General features: G+C 45.8%; 1 protein-coding gene across 5 annotated transcripts in view; it reads right to left on the reverse strand.

Annotated features, from left to right (window-relative positions):
* The window catches only part of LOC126857440 (ankyrin repeat domain-containing protein SOWAHB), a 100,377-nt gene that overhangs the window by 76,025 nt on the left and 8,809 nt on the right, over positions 1-15,543 (reverse strand). For all 5 annotated transcript variants that reach the window (XR_007688502.1, XM_050606863.1, XM_050606867.1 and 2 more), the window contains exons 5-6: positions 9,206-9,241; positions 8,834-8,938 (exon numbers count right to left, since the gene is read on the reverse strand). Coding sequence is in view for 4 of the 5 variants with exons in the window: in XM_050606863.1 (XP_050462820.1) it covers positions 8,834-8,938; positions 9,206-9,241 (141 nt within the window). In the remaining variant the exon portion in view is untranslated. The remainder of the gene's footprint in view (positions 1-8,833; positions 8,939-9,205; positions 9,242-15,543) is intronic.

Raw genomic sequence — 15,543 nt, forward strand, 5'->3', positions numbered from 1 at the left:
AAGATTAAGAGGGGCCGTTTAAATTCGAGGGTTCGCTTTCATAACAGCGATGCCGAAGGAAACGTCCGGTCCGTGTAGGAGGAGTCAGTTCGCGAAGCTGTCGACTTGGTGCGAATGACCAACTTGGTGTGTATGCGTGTATACGTGTACATGTGAATATAATAGCCGAGACGACGGACCCACGAGCGGCGGTCGTTAACAAGCATTCGTAGTCGCATTAAAACGAAACCTGGATCCTTATCTGTACAGCGTGACACGATACGCGCAACTCATGTGCTCCCCCTTTCATATATATAAAATGTTTTTAATATATTATTTTTATAGTTGTGTATATAATTTATTTATATTGAAATATAATTATATTAAAATTATATTTTAATATTAAATATTTTCTATATATATTAAAATATTTTAAATAAATATTTTTTTCAGCACCTTCGAGTTTATCTTTACATCTTTCGCAATTTTTAAGTATTAGACTAATAAAATATCAAATTAAATTTCTGTTCTAGAAAAATAAAAATAATAATATTATTTATAAATAATATTATTTTTATTTTAATAAAAATTAAATAAATTAAATAAATTAATTAGATTAAATAAATTAAATAGATTAAATAAATATTTGTTTATTAAATTTATAAATAATTAAAAATTTTATATTATTTCATTAAAAATAAAAATATTTTTAGACTACCATTTTATTATTCGTTTTTGCATTTTACGGAGACTGATTATAAGCGTTTTATTTCTTATAATTCAATATTCAACTTTCGTTATTGAAACAATGTTGTTCGAGATAAATGTAATATGTATTCATTGTATACTCCGTATACTGGGTGTTTCATACACAATTATAAAAACACCCACTGTATAGGCTCGCTAAAATGCCATCTTTGTATAATTGAAGTCTAGACTCGATTTAGCTTAGCGACACAGCGGTATATACGACGTTCCCAAGCTCGCCACTACAAATGACAAAAACCGCCGACTCTGACACTGAAATATCAACGATGTCTCACAAATTCATCAGATGGTGCCGGCACCACTACTCCTCCGCACACGTCGGCGAAGCGCGGACTCGCCGCATATACATTACGGTAAAAAAAGAAAAAAAAATATGACAAAAAAAAAGAATAATCAAACGCGTAGGAAGATGTAAACAAGTTCCACAAGTTTGCCACTTGTACTCTGCGGATTTGATTTCTAAAAATTCGCGATATAAATATCAAGAGAATACTTACAGGAAAGCTAAATTCGCAACTGATGAGAAAATATGTTGCTCGAGGTCTCGGAAAATGTTTCCAAGATACTTTCTATCATCACGAGCAAAAACCGAAATGGATAGGACGAGGAGGTTCGCGAGAAGAAATCGACGAGGATTTCGACAGGCCGCTCCGCATCCTCGATCACCGTAAACAACCGTGGTTTGCGACGTGGCCGATCGGCTCAGACGGGCGTAGCATGTACGAACTACAAACAATGGCTTTGTTTCCACGCGCAAAACGTGATACAACTGTAAAGTAACAAATATCTCGGCGCAGATCGACACGCGATCCATCCGATGCGTTTAGAGCAGGTTCTCATACAGGGAAGCACGCGTGTACGCGTGCATGTGTCTGTCTGCTTTTGCGCGTTTATAGGAACGTCAGGGGCTCCTCACTTTTAGCGACTGTCATTATATGCGGGTTGTCTGCCTCTAGCAATACCATGACTCTTTACGAATTCAAAGTGAGAAGGGAGAGAGAGAGAGAGAGAGAGAGAGAGACAACGAGACCTGTATTAAGTATTTAGTTACGCGAAAAATCTCCATAATGAGCTCCGCTTACTAATTGCACGACGATGGTGCATTTGTGTTTGTGCAGGTATACGTGTGTATTGTACGACGTGCATTGTATGTACGATCTCCTCGCTATATACGAGACGATTCGAAAGTCGGCGCGCGGCGCCGCCATATCGCTTCGGCGTTTTCATGCAGATTAATTCTAGGCAAGATTCCAAATTCAATGAGACACCAGCGGCGAATCCCGACGGCTAATGATTGCGCGTTTTGATCGCTACTATGCATCGGCGATGATATATGAACTCGTAATGAAATCAAAGTCGGAGCGCGATTCGCATTCTCGCGATGCACCTGCGATGTATGTAGCGATAAAACGCTTACACGTATAAATGCTGTTTAATTATACGTATATATATCCTTTTAAATGTGTGCAAGCTACTCATATATAGCACACCATTAATCATACACGCTGCATTAAACCTATGTCATTACACCGCCGCGTGTATCAGATAGACATTCTTTGTACTGTAATGCAACTAAAGAGTTTATGTTTATTAGATTACACCTGTTCGCAGACTTTCATACAATGATACCGCAGACATATGTAATAACGATAGCGTCGGATAAGAATCTCTTTTTTTTTCCCTCTCCCTTCTCGAATATCTACGATCTCGAGATATAAAAACGTTCCTAATGAGACAATACGGAATATATGGAAGAGAAAAAAAGAACCGTTCACCTTTCAATCAAGGATCCCATAACTTGTCAAGATAAGTGGTGTCAACAACGATGAAATAAACGCGTACATTTTTTACAAGTAACAAAGTCGAGAAAAAGCGCAGGCAAGCGTTACATCTCGTCGTTGTCACGAATCCGTGGAAGAACTCGAATTCCAAACGGAAAAGGCGTACCGGATGTTTGGGCTCGCCACTTTAAAGACATGCGGCTGGACAGATAGTCATCGGTCTTGAAGCTAATTAGCGGCGTGCAGCGCGAACAAGCAGGACAACAGGGGGACACGGGAGAGATGGGGAGAAGAAAGGGAAGGGAGAAACTTGACGCGCCAAGGAGAGTGACGGATATATAGAAAGGGCGAAAGAAGAGCGTAAGGTACATCTCCTCCCCCCTCCCCCCCTCCGCGCGGTGTGAACGGCCTGCGCGCCCCTGTCCTTTTCTCGTCGTCGTCGTCGTCCTCCTCCTCCTCCACCCCCTCCCCCTCCCCCTCCCGTCATCCCCCTGGACGTGCCTGGGTTGCGCCGGGAGTGCACGATCGACGAGCGCACGTCACGAACGATTTCGCGGGTAGATATCGTCGAGAGGCCGACGTTATTCGTCGTTCCTCGTTATTACGCGCATAATTTCTCGGAACCTCGCTCAAGGCGCGGTAAAATTATGCGCGGATCGCAGAGCCTGCCGGGTGTGCGTGCCGGGTATCCCCGACACGGGTGTACGCGTTACAATGTATCGGTACACCTGTACTACGACATTAATCACGTGGTACGGGACATTCCTGTCACGATGTATACCAGACATTATTCGCGCGAGACGAGGGGGAGGGGGAGGGGGAGGGCGGGGAAAGGCGCCAGGATTATTCGAGAAATATTTAAATTAGACTCGCTTATCGCGTGTCGGCTTATATACAGCGCAACGCGCCTTGATTACCGATCCCGCGCCCGTTTGCTAGAACGCGGATGATCCCGCGCGATCATGCGATCGTGTCTTTATCAGTGATACGAGTGATATTAATATTAAGTGTGTACATCGGATGTAGCAATCCGCTAATTCATCGGCCGAAAGACGAGTTTGCGGCACCTCTTATTGTGATAGCGACTAATGATGACGAAAGAATCTCGTATCGAGTCTTAATCGATGACAGCTGAAACCAATTATGACGCGACATATCTCAACGAGTTATTTTCGTAGATATGAAAGGATAAATAAATCGTGATTTTTATCAAGAAGAAAGACAAATACATCAAATATATTAATATAAATTTCAACGAAATTTTTGTTGAAAATTTCCGGTAGAAAAATTTTTCGTTGTGTCATCGATGATGCCGCGGCTCGTGTACTTTATGATCTTTTTTCGAGAGGACAAACGTTTTCGTTGCAGGCGGTCACGAAAAACCGACCGAGTCGTTTCTGAACAGTAAACCAGCAAATCGGCCGATCTGTACAATGGGGCGAAAAATGAAACTCTAGAGGGGACCCTGGTCGAAAGGAGGTCGCAACCGAGGAACGGAGACTCATAAAAAGGGTACTAACGCCACGCAAGATGATCCCATGTCGAGATGACGACGCCCTGGCGCCCTGATTCTCGACACCTTTGACAGAAAGTCGGAGCTCCATAAAACCTACTCGTAGTTAAAATATATACGCATCTCGGGCGGGTTCGATTTTTTTACCTGCGTATGGATCGAGAGAAGACTGCAGTTGCTTCCTGCAGTTGCAGGAACGCGATAACATTTCGATGCGATTCAAACGAAATTCAATTATCGGAATTGTAAACTATTTAATTTGTCGCGCATTAAATGCAAAGCCTCGAGAAGGGAATATTTCAATATTTTGCGATCTGATAAGTCCGAGATGTATTCGCGATCCCGTCGGAGGTGATGCTTCAGTATCGTCTAATGATCCTTAATCATCGTGAAGCCATCTTTGACGCACGCGAGATAAATTTAATAGTAACCATTAAACAAGCGAACGGGAATATATCTCAGCCGTGTATATTCTACACTTCAAAGCACACATACGGTCCATAGAGAAGCGGGACAGGTCGTTTGGCGAGTCGCGCCGCGAGAATAAATGATCTCCGCGAGTCGAGCCCCAGACGCAACCATCTTGCCCCCTCCTCCCCTTTGACCGAGCGTTCGTTCGCGGAGAAATACGTCGAATAATAAGAATGCAATTACAAAATTAAATGAGATCCCTATAAATACGCGTTGGTAGAACGAACGGCGTCGAGGAAAAGAGGAGAGAGAGAGAGAGAGAGAGAGAGAGAGAGAGGGAGAGGGAGGGAGAAAAAAGGATTGCGAAACGCGGGGAGGCGGAAGAAGGAACGGTTAATTTGTTGTGCATCAGCAGCACCGGCAGCTACGAAGACAAGCTACGCCGAGAGAGAGGTACCGGGGCCGTACTAAGAAAATAACTAGAGATAATTACGCGCATAAATCAGAGTGTTAATATTCGGGGGCGTAGGTAGGAGGCGCACAGGTAGATAAATTCGCCTATAGGTAGAGGTAGGACCCGTGGATATATACATGAAGGAAAAAGAGAAGTCAAACAAGAGAAAGAGAAAGAGAAGAGACAACGCTAGACGGGGAGAATAAGAAAGAGAGAGAGAGAGAGAGAGAGAGCGGAATAATGCCAAGTTTGGATCGGTAGATCATTCGTGTCCGTTGGATACGCCTCCTTGTTAGTCTGGGTTTACTTAGTCCTTCGACGCTCCTACGACGTGCGTTACGCCCGCTAATAGCCCACCGGTAACGAACTACCGTCGGCCTTTTTTGAGGACCTTTTAAGCGAAAACGCGTTTCTCCTCTCGCGCGCTGCCTCTTATCGATCATGGCCGTCATCGCGAGAAAGGATCGCCTCTCCTCGTCGAGGAGAGTCGTCTCTGAAAGCGAATTCCTTCCCACGTTCGCCGGACGGAAGGATACGCGCCACTTAAAGAGCAGTCCTTAGGGCGATATTCGTAATTTATCGACCGCAAATGAAAGTGCTCGCTCGGGAGTACGCGCGAATTATTATTTCCAGCTCGTTCGCGCCGGATTATTCTCGATGTCGCTCGCACAAGGACGATTCGTGCGGCATCGAAATTTTTCCCGACACCGGCAGCGATCGACAGTGGCGAAAGAAAATAACGACAACCGAATGAGAGAAAAAGGAAGAAGGGCGCACGGTGGCGTTGAAACGCTTATAACAGGTGGACCGATACACGGCTCCGAGATACATCTTCGAGGTGGGCGGTCCCGCACTCCTTAAATCAGCCCGCGGCCACACCGTAACATTAAGCTCACCTCCTCCTCCTCCTCCTCCTCCTCTCTCATCTCCGGCCGTTTATTTGTTTGCTTAGAGCGAGTAATTAGAATCCGATACAAATGGTTATTATTTATCGGCATGGAGTGAGGGCGAGTGAGAGCCGACCGCGAGAGAGACCCGTACGAATGCACGAACGGAACGAACGCGGTATATACCTCCTGATTGCCTGGCGTTATTAAACCGGGAGATACCACGAGATAAATACACGGAGGCCAAACCCGCAAATACCGGTCGCTATATAATATTGCCCAGGCGATCCTCGCTAACAGCTTTTATTCGCGAGCGACGCAGAACTCAATTACTACGGTGTTGTCCTCCGCGAATAATGCTATTAATAATTCGTTGCGTTTCATAAATATCTATCATCGCTCGTTTAAACCGGAATTTTTTCAATCTCCCTCGTAACTTGAGCAAATCGCTTAACGCGTCTTAAAATCAATTTTAATAAATATACGATCGAGTTTCTAAGGAATGGGAAACGAGAAAGATGCGGGCTGCGAGATAAAGTCCACGCGCGATCGGTGACAGTTGCAGCTGTCGAAGTAGTATAGAAGCTGGTTCGTGGAAATAAACATAATGGGGCTCCCCGATCGAACAGCCGCGCGTCACGTCAAACCGACAATGCAACGGTCTTGCATTTCCGAGGAACGCACGCGCGACTCACAGAAGCGAATCTATCGCGATGCCAGACGCGTCCGTTAATAAAGCATAATGGGCAAGTATACTACCACGATGCTGACGACATACACCTGATCCACAGAATACAATGGCCGTTCGCGACGTTTGGAAGTCACGAATCGCGCTTGTGTGAACGGACCACAATACGGGCTTGTAAACGATAAATAAAATACAGAAAGGAGAAAGTACACGCCGTGACTGTCGCAGACAATGAGAAAAGATGTGACGCGTTGAATAAAAATGTTGGATTATTTTCTGTTTTCTTTTTCTAAAAAGAATACTACGAAAAGAATCGAAAGAATTAAATTTTGCTATAAATTCTGCGAGCTCGCGTTTCAATTTTTTCTTCGAGATTACAATTAAATATTTGATTGATTCGCTCGCAACAAGATTCTCGCGAGCAATGTCTAATTAGTCGAATATCGAATAATCGTCCGATTTATTTATTCCGACCAAGGGAGCTAGAGATACGCCGGGGGTAACGTTGATTAGCTTCGGTGTTGATTTAATTATCGGGAGAGTAATTGGCATGCCTACTGACGATCCCGTTCCCTCTCGACCCTCTCCCCTTTCTTCCCCCGATACCCCCCGTGTCGCTTACTTCACCCAGCTCTCCAGCACCCTATCGAGTCACACCCTCTCCAGTCCAAACTCTGTTGCATATTCATCGATGATAGATTATTATATGTCTACGTGTACGAAGACTCTCGGCGCGCACAAAAACAATCGTCTTGTACAATATCTATTCAATATATGATAGAAACGTAATAGATTTACAGCGGATTAAAATTTACTCGATTATCTCGACAATTTGGCAAACACTCACTTTATGTTAATCCCCGCGAGACAAAAAATTATTGACGCTCGAGTTGGTTTTTTTTTGTTTCGCTTTTCGAGGATCGTAAATTGGTTCATTCGCCTGGTTTATGCGTGTGTTTTGCGGAGGAGATACGGTGCGAATAAAAAAAAAAAAGATAGAAAAACAAACAACGACAGAGCGGTTCGTTGCCAATTTCCACGAGTCCGAGACACGTCGCAAAAAGGACCGCGGACGATTTGGGTTCGCTGCGGACGTATATAGGCGAGCGTATATCGCGGCGATGTTATCCGCAAACACGCGGGTTCGGCCAATTTATCCCAAGGGATGAGGCCGACGTGGCCCGGTCGGTGGTGGGTGTGGGGTAGCCTTGTCCAGCGGAATGAATTCAGCACGCAGCCCCTGTGCGGTCGAGCCGCCTCTCCTACCCTTTCGCCGACCATCTCCAACCACCGTGCAACGTCCCCACCTTTTGATCACTTCACCCTCCCGTTCGCCCCTTCCTCTTTCTCGTTCGCGCGCGTTAAGGTTACCTCAGATAGGAAAAACGTGTGACAAGAGGAGAGACGTTTAACGCGCGTACATCGTGCTTCGATTATAAAATTATTAAGATGAGCCAGTAAAATTGTATGACATTTGATTAAATAATTTTGAAAGTATTATCTTTTGTTACTCCATTCAAATTAAAATAAAATTTCTTATATATTCACAGTTAATGACTATTAATGTAGAATATATGAAATACATATTTGTATGCAATCTTAAGTCTGACGCTCCACGGTATCATCGTGGAAGGGGCAGCCTCGTGGAACGCTTGACAGACGGAGATTTATAATCGATACAAGTGGTGTGAATGGCCCTTTAACCCGTCCGCTACCATCCGCCACTCCTGATCCGCTCCACATATCGCTAGCACGGTATACAACGGCCGCTTGATTGCCACGGGGGCTCTTAGATTTATTGACCTGTCAATGGCGGCGCGCGAAAACGGCGAATTTACAACGCCGCAGGTGTTAAGTTCTGCCGTGCGTGTAATAACGGCCTGATCCCCAGGCCTTACAGTAAGCCACACACCGTAATTATATATTTCCGAACCTCCCGCCCGCTACCTTTGTCATTATCACCCGAAGTGGGGTGGCCGTAATTCAATGGAGATCCATTGCGCGTGCGTACATGAGCGATAAAAAACCGATAAATGTTGCACGGATCTAGAAAATTTTTGCATGCAACGTATGCTACAAATCATACACATTTCTTCTGAGAGACGTTTTGACGTTTTCTCTTTTGTCTAGATAATAAAGTTATAGCTAATAATATTTTTGTCCCCATTTTAAGAGATGAAGAAGATGGTTCGGGCATGATTTGTACATCGTAATTAAAAGCGAAGCGATGCGAGTTTTCGATATCTTGGTTGAAAAACGTTTCGCGTTTATCGTTCATCTTAGAGTTCCACGCGAATGATTGAGAAATGATTTACGATCGGGTCAGAACGAAATGATAGAGTAGACTCCTACCTTGAGCCTGGTGAGACGAGGTTCCTCGGCCGCGAGTTTCGCCAGCGCCTGGTAGTCTCCCTGCGCCGCCCTGACCAACCACTCCCGCGATTTTCCATCCAGTTGCTTTGAGGAAACATCGATCGCGATTATTAGCGATTAATGGCGCGAGAGGTCGATCGACGGAGGATCGATCGGCGACGCGCGCAAGATCGAGCGAGACCCGTCCGATCGAGAGCGGGCGAATTTTAATTAAGATCCCCGGCCACGATCCTGGCGTGCATTCATCAAGAGGTGCACGTCCGATCGCGGAGAGGGAATTATGCCTCGTACAGCTCTCTCATCGGATTGGCGCGCGCAATAATCGCGATCTGCGGTGGGTGATGAACTTACCGAGGCAACGGAAGCGCTGTCATCCTCGTCGGCGCCCTGTGGAGAGAAGAGAGAGAAAAGGGTCAAAGCTGAGATCCGTCGAAAAATCAACATTACGCGCTACGTCACGCGGACGATCGCGCGCGCAACGCGACGAAAACCGGTCCGCTGTATATGGCGTTGGCGTTGGTTGCACTCGGGAGAGTGCACTGATGTATGTGTGTGTGTGTGTGTGCATGTGTATGAGGATAGCGAGAGAGAGAGAGAGAGAAAGAGGGAAAGAGAGAAGGATCGACAAGAGGGAAGAAAATGCGTGAGCGCAGCGGGCGACCACCGCGCGCGCTTCGCCCATCAGATTGATATACGGATCCAATAATTGATTCTCCGGCGCAAGACCTTGGGAGGCTGGCTGGCTGGCTGACTGGGCCGCACGCACTTACGCAACTGCCGCCGTCCCGAGAACAGACGTCCCATTTCGGAAACGTCGTTTCTCCTTTCCCTTGACGCGAATCGAACGATTCTCGATCACGATTATCAAAATGACGGAGCACATAAAAAAGCACGTTTGAAATACTTTCGATAAAATTCTTATCACCTTATACGATGTATTGCGTACGATTCGTTTTGACCAAATCCTCGATAATATCCTAAAATCGCGAATAATGCTTTTTAACGAGAAACTCGTTTAATCGCGTTCGCGTACACCGATCTCTGACGTAACGTTTCACGTTATACACGTGGTATCACGGTAGAGGATGACGCCGACGACGGAGGTGGCGGCCGTGGAGAGAGTAGAAAGGGTTCTCTCCCGATCCCAGGAACGCTAAACGACTACTCATCCCTGTTAAATTGTTTGTATTTTCACTCGTCACGGCCACGTCGGTTGTTCGAGGTGCTCATATCGACACTCGGCTCCGAATCAATCGTGACTCTTCATAAATTATCGGGCCGGCCGCGCGAGAGACGCGCAATTTGGCCGAGTCATCATTAGCCGGCCACGATATATCTCTATCCATCGACAAGATCGCGCGTGTCCTTAAGTGAAATCACGTTTCGAAGGACACGCGAGACGAGTACGCCCCGACATTCCGACGTTAATCCAATTTCCCCTTCCTTCCCCGCGCACGTCGAAAGGAGAGAAGCGACGGTCACGTCGCGTTCGCGCGAGAGTATTTCGGACATCTCTTCCGGAAATTTCATCTCTTCACGAAATGATAGTCACTGACCCCCCGTCGCGTCAGGTGATGCATCGAGGTGCGTTCCCAGCTTTCGTGCTCGCTACGCTGTGCTCTCGCAAACACGCCTGTACGCGTGCGAATGCACAGATGCACGCCGATAGGACGGACTTTGTTATACGCATACATCGGGGAGGCCATACTTTATCGGCGACGCAACAATTGTATTCGAGACAAAAAAAAAACATTACTGCTTGGCGGAAACGAAAATACACGCGGTTGAATTAATATTTAATTTCAATCTCTCTCATTATATCGGGCAACTGTCTTACTAACATAGGGCTAAAAACGCACCCGCTTTTTCTTTCTCTCACATAAATTGCGTAAGAACACCTGGTAAAGAAACATGTAGAGATCCTCGAGAATTAATAAAGCATATATAAGAATACGCATAAAGAAAAAACCAATTTTCAAAAATTCTTCCCCACATATGTTTCGAGAGATTAATATGCAAATTATCGCGAAATTATGCAAACAACGAAAACCCGGCTGGATTCGTCGACATTTTTACCAGGAGCTAAAGAGATTTCGAGGAGAAAGAATTCCGATGCTCGAAAAATCTCCAATCTCGATGATCGAGAGGCAGCAAACGGATGTTTGCGATCGTGCGGTATTTCGTGCGCGAGTCGCTGATTGATTTTTAAGCGATCGCGCGATACGAAGATCTTCGATGAGATGCGCTGGGGAGGGACATTGGTTCGCTCGTATCTCGAGCTATCCCGGAGATATGCAAATGTTCTCATCCTCCCGTGGCGCGAGAGGTCTCCGATCAGACAAACGGGCCAGTCAGCGACGGCGCACATGGACCATAATGGCGCGGTTATCAGATAAGCTTATAAGACCCGGGTAATCGTAATAGCATCGCGATGGCGATTTCTCCAGCTCCATCGCGAACGGCGAATGAACGAGTCGCCCGTTCCACCCTTCCCGCTGGCCTCTTTCGACGAGTCATTGTTCCGCCGTAATTAATATTTTAATTGAGATCAGCGGGAATTAATTAACGCAACAGGCCTGTTAAAGTCCTTCGCCTGCGAACCGATCAATCGCGATTCACTTGTCGGCATCAAGATTTAATTCCCCTCTTAACTCGTCTCCTAAATATCTCTATCAGACGTAAAACGATCGAGGGTACGACTCGCGACAAGAATAATGATCGCCAATAAAGCTTATCGAAAAAAAGAAGAGAAATAATTCGTGCGTTATATATCGAATATTAACAAATTATACTCTTCCACCGGGGATAATCCGGATATCTGAGATGATATTCCAGCGTAACAGCGGATATATGTACGCGCAGATGTATGGACGCGCTCGTATCGATCACGTTCGTAATCGGATAAAAAGCTAACGGACGCGACGCATACAAGCCGCGTAATCACTTAGAACGTGATCCTAGCACGAAGCGGACGAGCGAGCCAAGTATCATAGAAATGGATACAAAGGGGCCATCAGCAGCCACGGTAACGAGCCGGTCGACCTACTCACCCCCTCCAACCCCTCCCCCTCCGGCTCCCTTACATCCGTATCTCCCATTGTTATCGCTCTTCGTGGCGCATCAGCACCGACTCAAAAACACGCTCGCCCGGCAGTTAAGCCGCGCACATTCGCGCGTCTAATTCCGGCGAATGTGGCCAGCGGCAGGTACTCAACTACTCAGCGGGCATGCACGTGCTTACTCGCGCTCTCCCTGCTATCTCTCTGTCTCTCTCCTCATCGCTTTTCTCCAACAATAAAAGGAATACGCGATGTAAAGCGGATAGCAAACGCGCGTTTCTCGTCGGGGTAGAAACGTTTTAATAAGCAGACGTGCGCCGCTGCCCTCCGAGGGGGCGTATAAATATATTCGGTTGCTCTAACGGAGCGACTCGTCGCGAAAGAGAGAATGAGAAAGAGAGAGAGATATGAGAGAGACTATACGGGGGGATGCACACTGCGAGCGGATATATCGGCGAGACGATGAAGGGGGAGGGGGCAGACGTGGTAGAACGAGAGGCAAAACATGTTGCGGCACGAGCTGCCTCGAGAGCTCCGCGGAATTAGCTTTATTATAACCTGGGGGCCATCCATACACGCCTAACAGCGCACGAACATTCGCCGGCCAATAAGCCAAATGCTAACCAAACATTTTCGCGACTCGGCGCACCCTACAATTCATCCCTCTCCTCGCGATGCCCCTCCCCGACCGTCCCCTTCCGCCGCGCCGAAAAGTCCGGCAAGAAAGATCGATCCTGATTAAAGCGGGATGTGTATTTAATGCGACCGTAAGTCGACGAGATGCGAGTTGTGACCACGATTCGTCATGTGTTTAATTCTTCGTTGGCAGACGATCACTCGTGACCCATATCTTAAGATATCTTGATTTATAAAATTCATGAGATAATCCAAATAAATATTTTATATATAATTGTACAAAAATGTCAATAATTTTTATTTCAAAGATCTTTCTTTCTTCTTTAGTTGTCACATATAAGCAGTATTTTAAGAAAAAAAATATTTAAAAGAAAACAATAAAATACTATAGTACTTTTTTCTTTCTATATATTTTATAATATATAATATATTTTAAAATTAAATATGTTCTACATTTTACTATTCTATTATGTGTAATAAAATTAAACTTATATATATATATATATATATATATATATATATATATATATTAAAATTAAAATAAATTATAAAATTTGAGCTACGTTGTGAAAAAAATTCTGCGCTTTCATTTCAACACTCAGACGAAATTTAAATTCATGATTTGTTAATTCTCCGAATTTCCTTCTGGAATACGCTAAATTAATACGAGATGCATCTTTATCGCGGTTGCAGAAGAATCCTCCTATCCGTCCAACGATCCTTCTCCCCTTTCTGCCGTGAGGAGGAACTTTTCTGGCCGCGGCAGCGCCGTGAAACGATTAGGCCCCGGATTAGTCGAGCGCGCGAGATCGATTATGCGATCCTGCGGATAACATTGGCCTGATTTATTCCCCTAATGGGCGTTCGCGCATTCATTTCGAGGCCGTGCGAGGCAATTCCACGGGGCTTCGTCGGATGGCGGTGCCCGTCCTGCCGCTGACAGGAAAACTCTCGCTGGGTGATTCAGCGTTCGGTTCGGCGACGCCTCCCAACGACCACCATAATGCCTACCTATCTCGGGTATACCCACCTACCTAACGCCATTTCCATCGTCGGGGATCATAATCCAAAGGTTCAGTCGCGGGCCGAATGAAATCGCGTCGAAATACGACGACGAGAAATGTCCGGCACGACGTTCCCATTCTCGTCCTTATCGCGTCTCCGATTCTCCTCTCTCTCTCTTTCGTCCGAAAATTTAAATCGATCCATCGATCAAATCAATCTTATTTAAAAGAGAAAAAATAGATCTGTACTTTGCGATTTGATGGACGATACTTTAATACGAGATACTTTACTTCGGTTGATCGAGATACAAAGTAATGATAAATGATAAAGCGACTAACTACTATATCGTTTCTGGGGCTTGAAATCGGTTCGCGCGAAATTAATTCTCGTCGACGGATGAATCTCGCGAGCGGCGACAAGTCGGCGTCGCGCGATTACACGCTGGCCGGGGAAATTAGCGTTCACGGACGATTATTATCTCGCGCGATAACGGCATATGAGAGGCGTATGATTCATAACCCGCGGCCTCGTATTTTCGCGGCCGTGGCACACGTCGAATTTGGTCCGGATGGGCCAAACACGGGGCATCGACACCGCAACGCGCGCGCGCTCGCTCGCTCGCTCTCGCATAACCGGTCCTCCTCTCCCTCCCGCCCCTCCGACCCTTTCGTTGACAGGATTATATTCGTACGTACGTACCTACGTACCGTGTTCCTCGGTGTACCTCGGTCCCGCAAATACGCGTCGCGCGATCATATTCCCGTCGGATAATAAATTTACCGCGGTACCTCGAGCATACGGTTCTGTTGCCGCGCGATTGTTCCGCTGGCAAATGTCACAGTTTCGGGTTCCAACCCGAAAAAGCGTCGTATAATCCGCGCTCGCTTTCTGAATGATAATAGCGCGATTAAATGTAAGATAGCCCCGACTATGTATAATATATTTCAGATATAATCTCACAAAAATGTATCCTCTGTACAATCTATACGATCATTATTAATATTCTATTTTGCATGGAACTGTATTAAGTATAAGCTGTAATGTACAGCGAATAAGTCTGATGATAAATGTGTTGCGAGAAGCGTGAGGCCAACAGTTTGTTGACGTAAAATATGTTAGAAAGCTGCCGGCGGAAGAAATCTTAATAGCCGATGTGTTGGCGCGATAGAACCGTCATAGAATTAACTTCTCGAAAAAGAGTACCGTTTCACGAAATAACTGGGCGTGACGAACGCGTGATAATCTACGCCGGTGCTGCGTAATAGCGTCGAAAGTACGATCACTGAATAGATATTATTGCGTTACGCGTATCGCGCGGCCAATGAGAAAATTAAAACACATTCAAAGCATAGTTTATACATTACACGTTTGTATATTGATCGATATTTAACAAGGTAAAACTGTCGACATTTTTCTTATCTGAGAATGTTTATAGACAATAATATTAGAAAAGTAAATCGTAAATGTCAAAAAAGATCTGTCCGAGTAACATGCTCGATTCGATGTGAAAGAAGTGAGCACCATTGTGGTCCTCGATGTACCTCGATGAAGGTCGAGCTTAGCTGCCTGCGCGCGGTTTCGTCCCCTAACGAGTTTATCGCATCCTCTTTAACGTTATTAACACGGGCTAACGAACTGGAAGCGCCGAGTCATCCAGGTTCTATACCGAACCACGATGGTTCCGCCAGGTATACACACCTGTATACACGCGTGTCTGATCTTTACATGGGCATGTGTGTATGTGTACGCAAGCTTGTAAGTGCTGGGCGAGAGGCGGCGGGTGGGTTACGTGTATAAGGTGGGATAAAGGTACGTATAGATACACAGCTCGGCCTGTCTGTGCGGCCCTGATACTCGGGTCTCTGGGCTAATTCCGAGGTGTAATCTACGGGTACCATCTCAATGGATTAGCATATAGATAGCGAGGTGGATTGACCGTATATATGCGCACCTAGGCCACGGGGAGAGAACGCGGGCATGTCCGTTTTG

The sequence above is a fragment of the Cataglyphis hispanica genome, chromosome 21 (assembly GCF_021464435.1).
Source record: "Cataglyphis hispanica isolate Lineage 1 chromosome 21, ULB_Chis1_1.0, whole genome shotgun sequence".
Lineage (NCBI taxonomy): Eukaryota > Metazoa > Arthropoda > Insecta > Hymenoptera > Formicidae > Cataglyphis > Cataglyphis hispanica.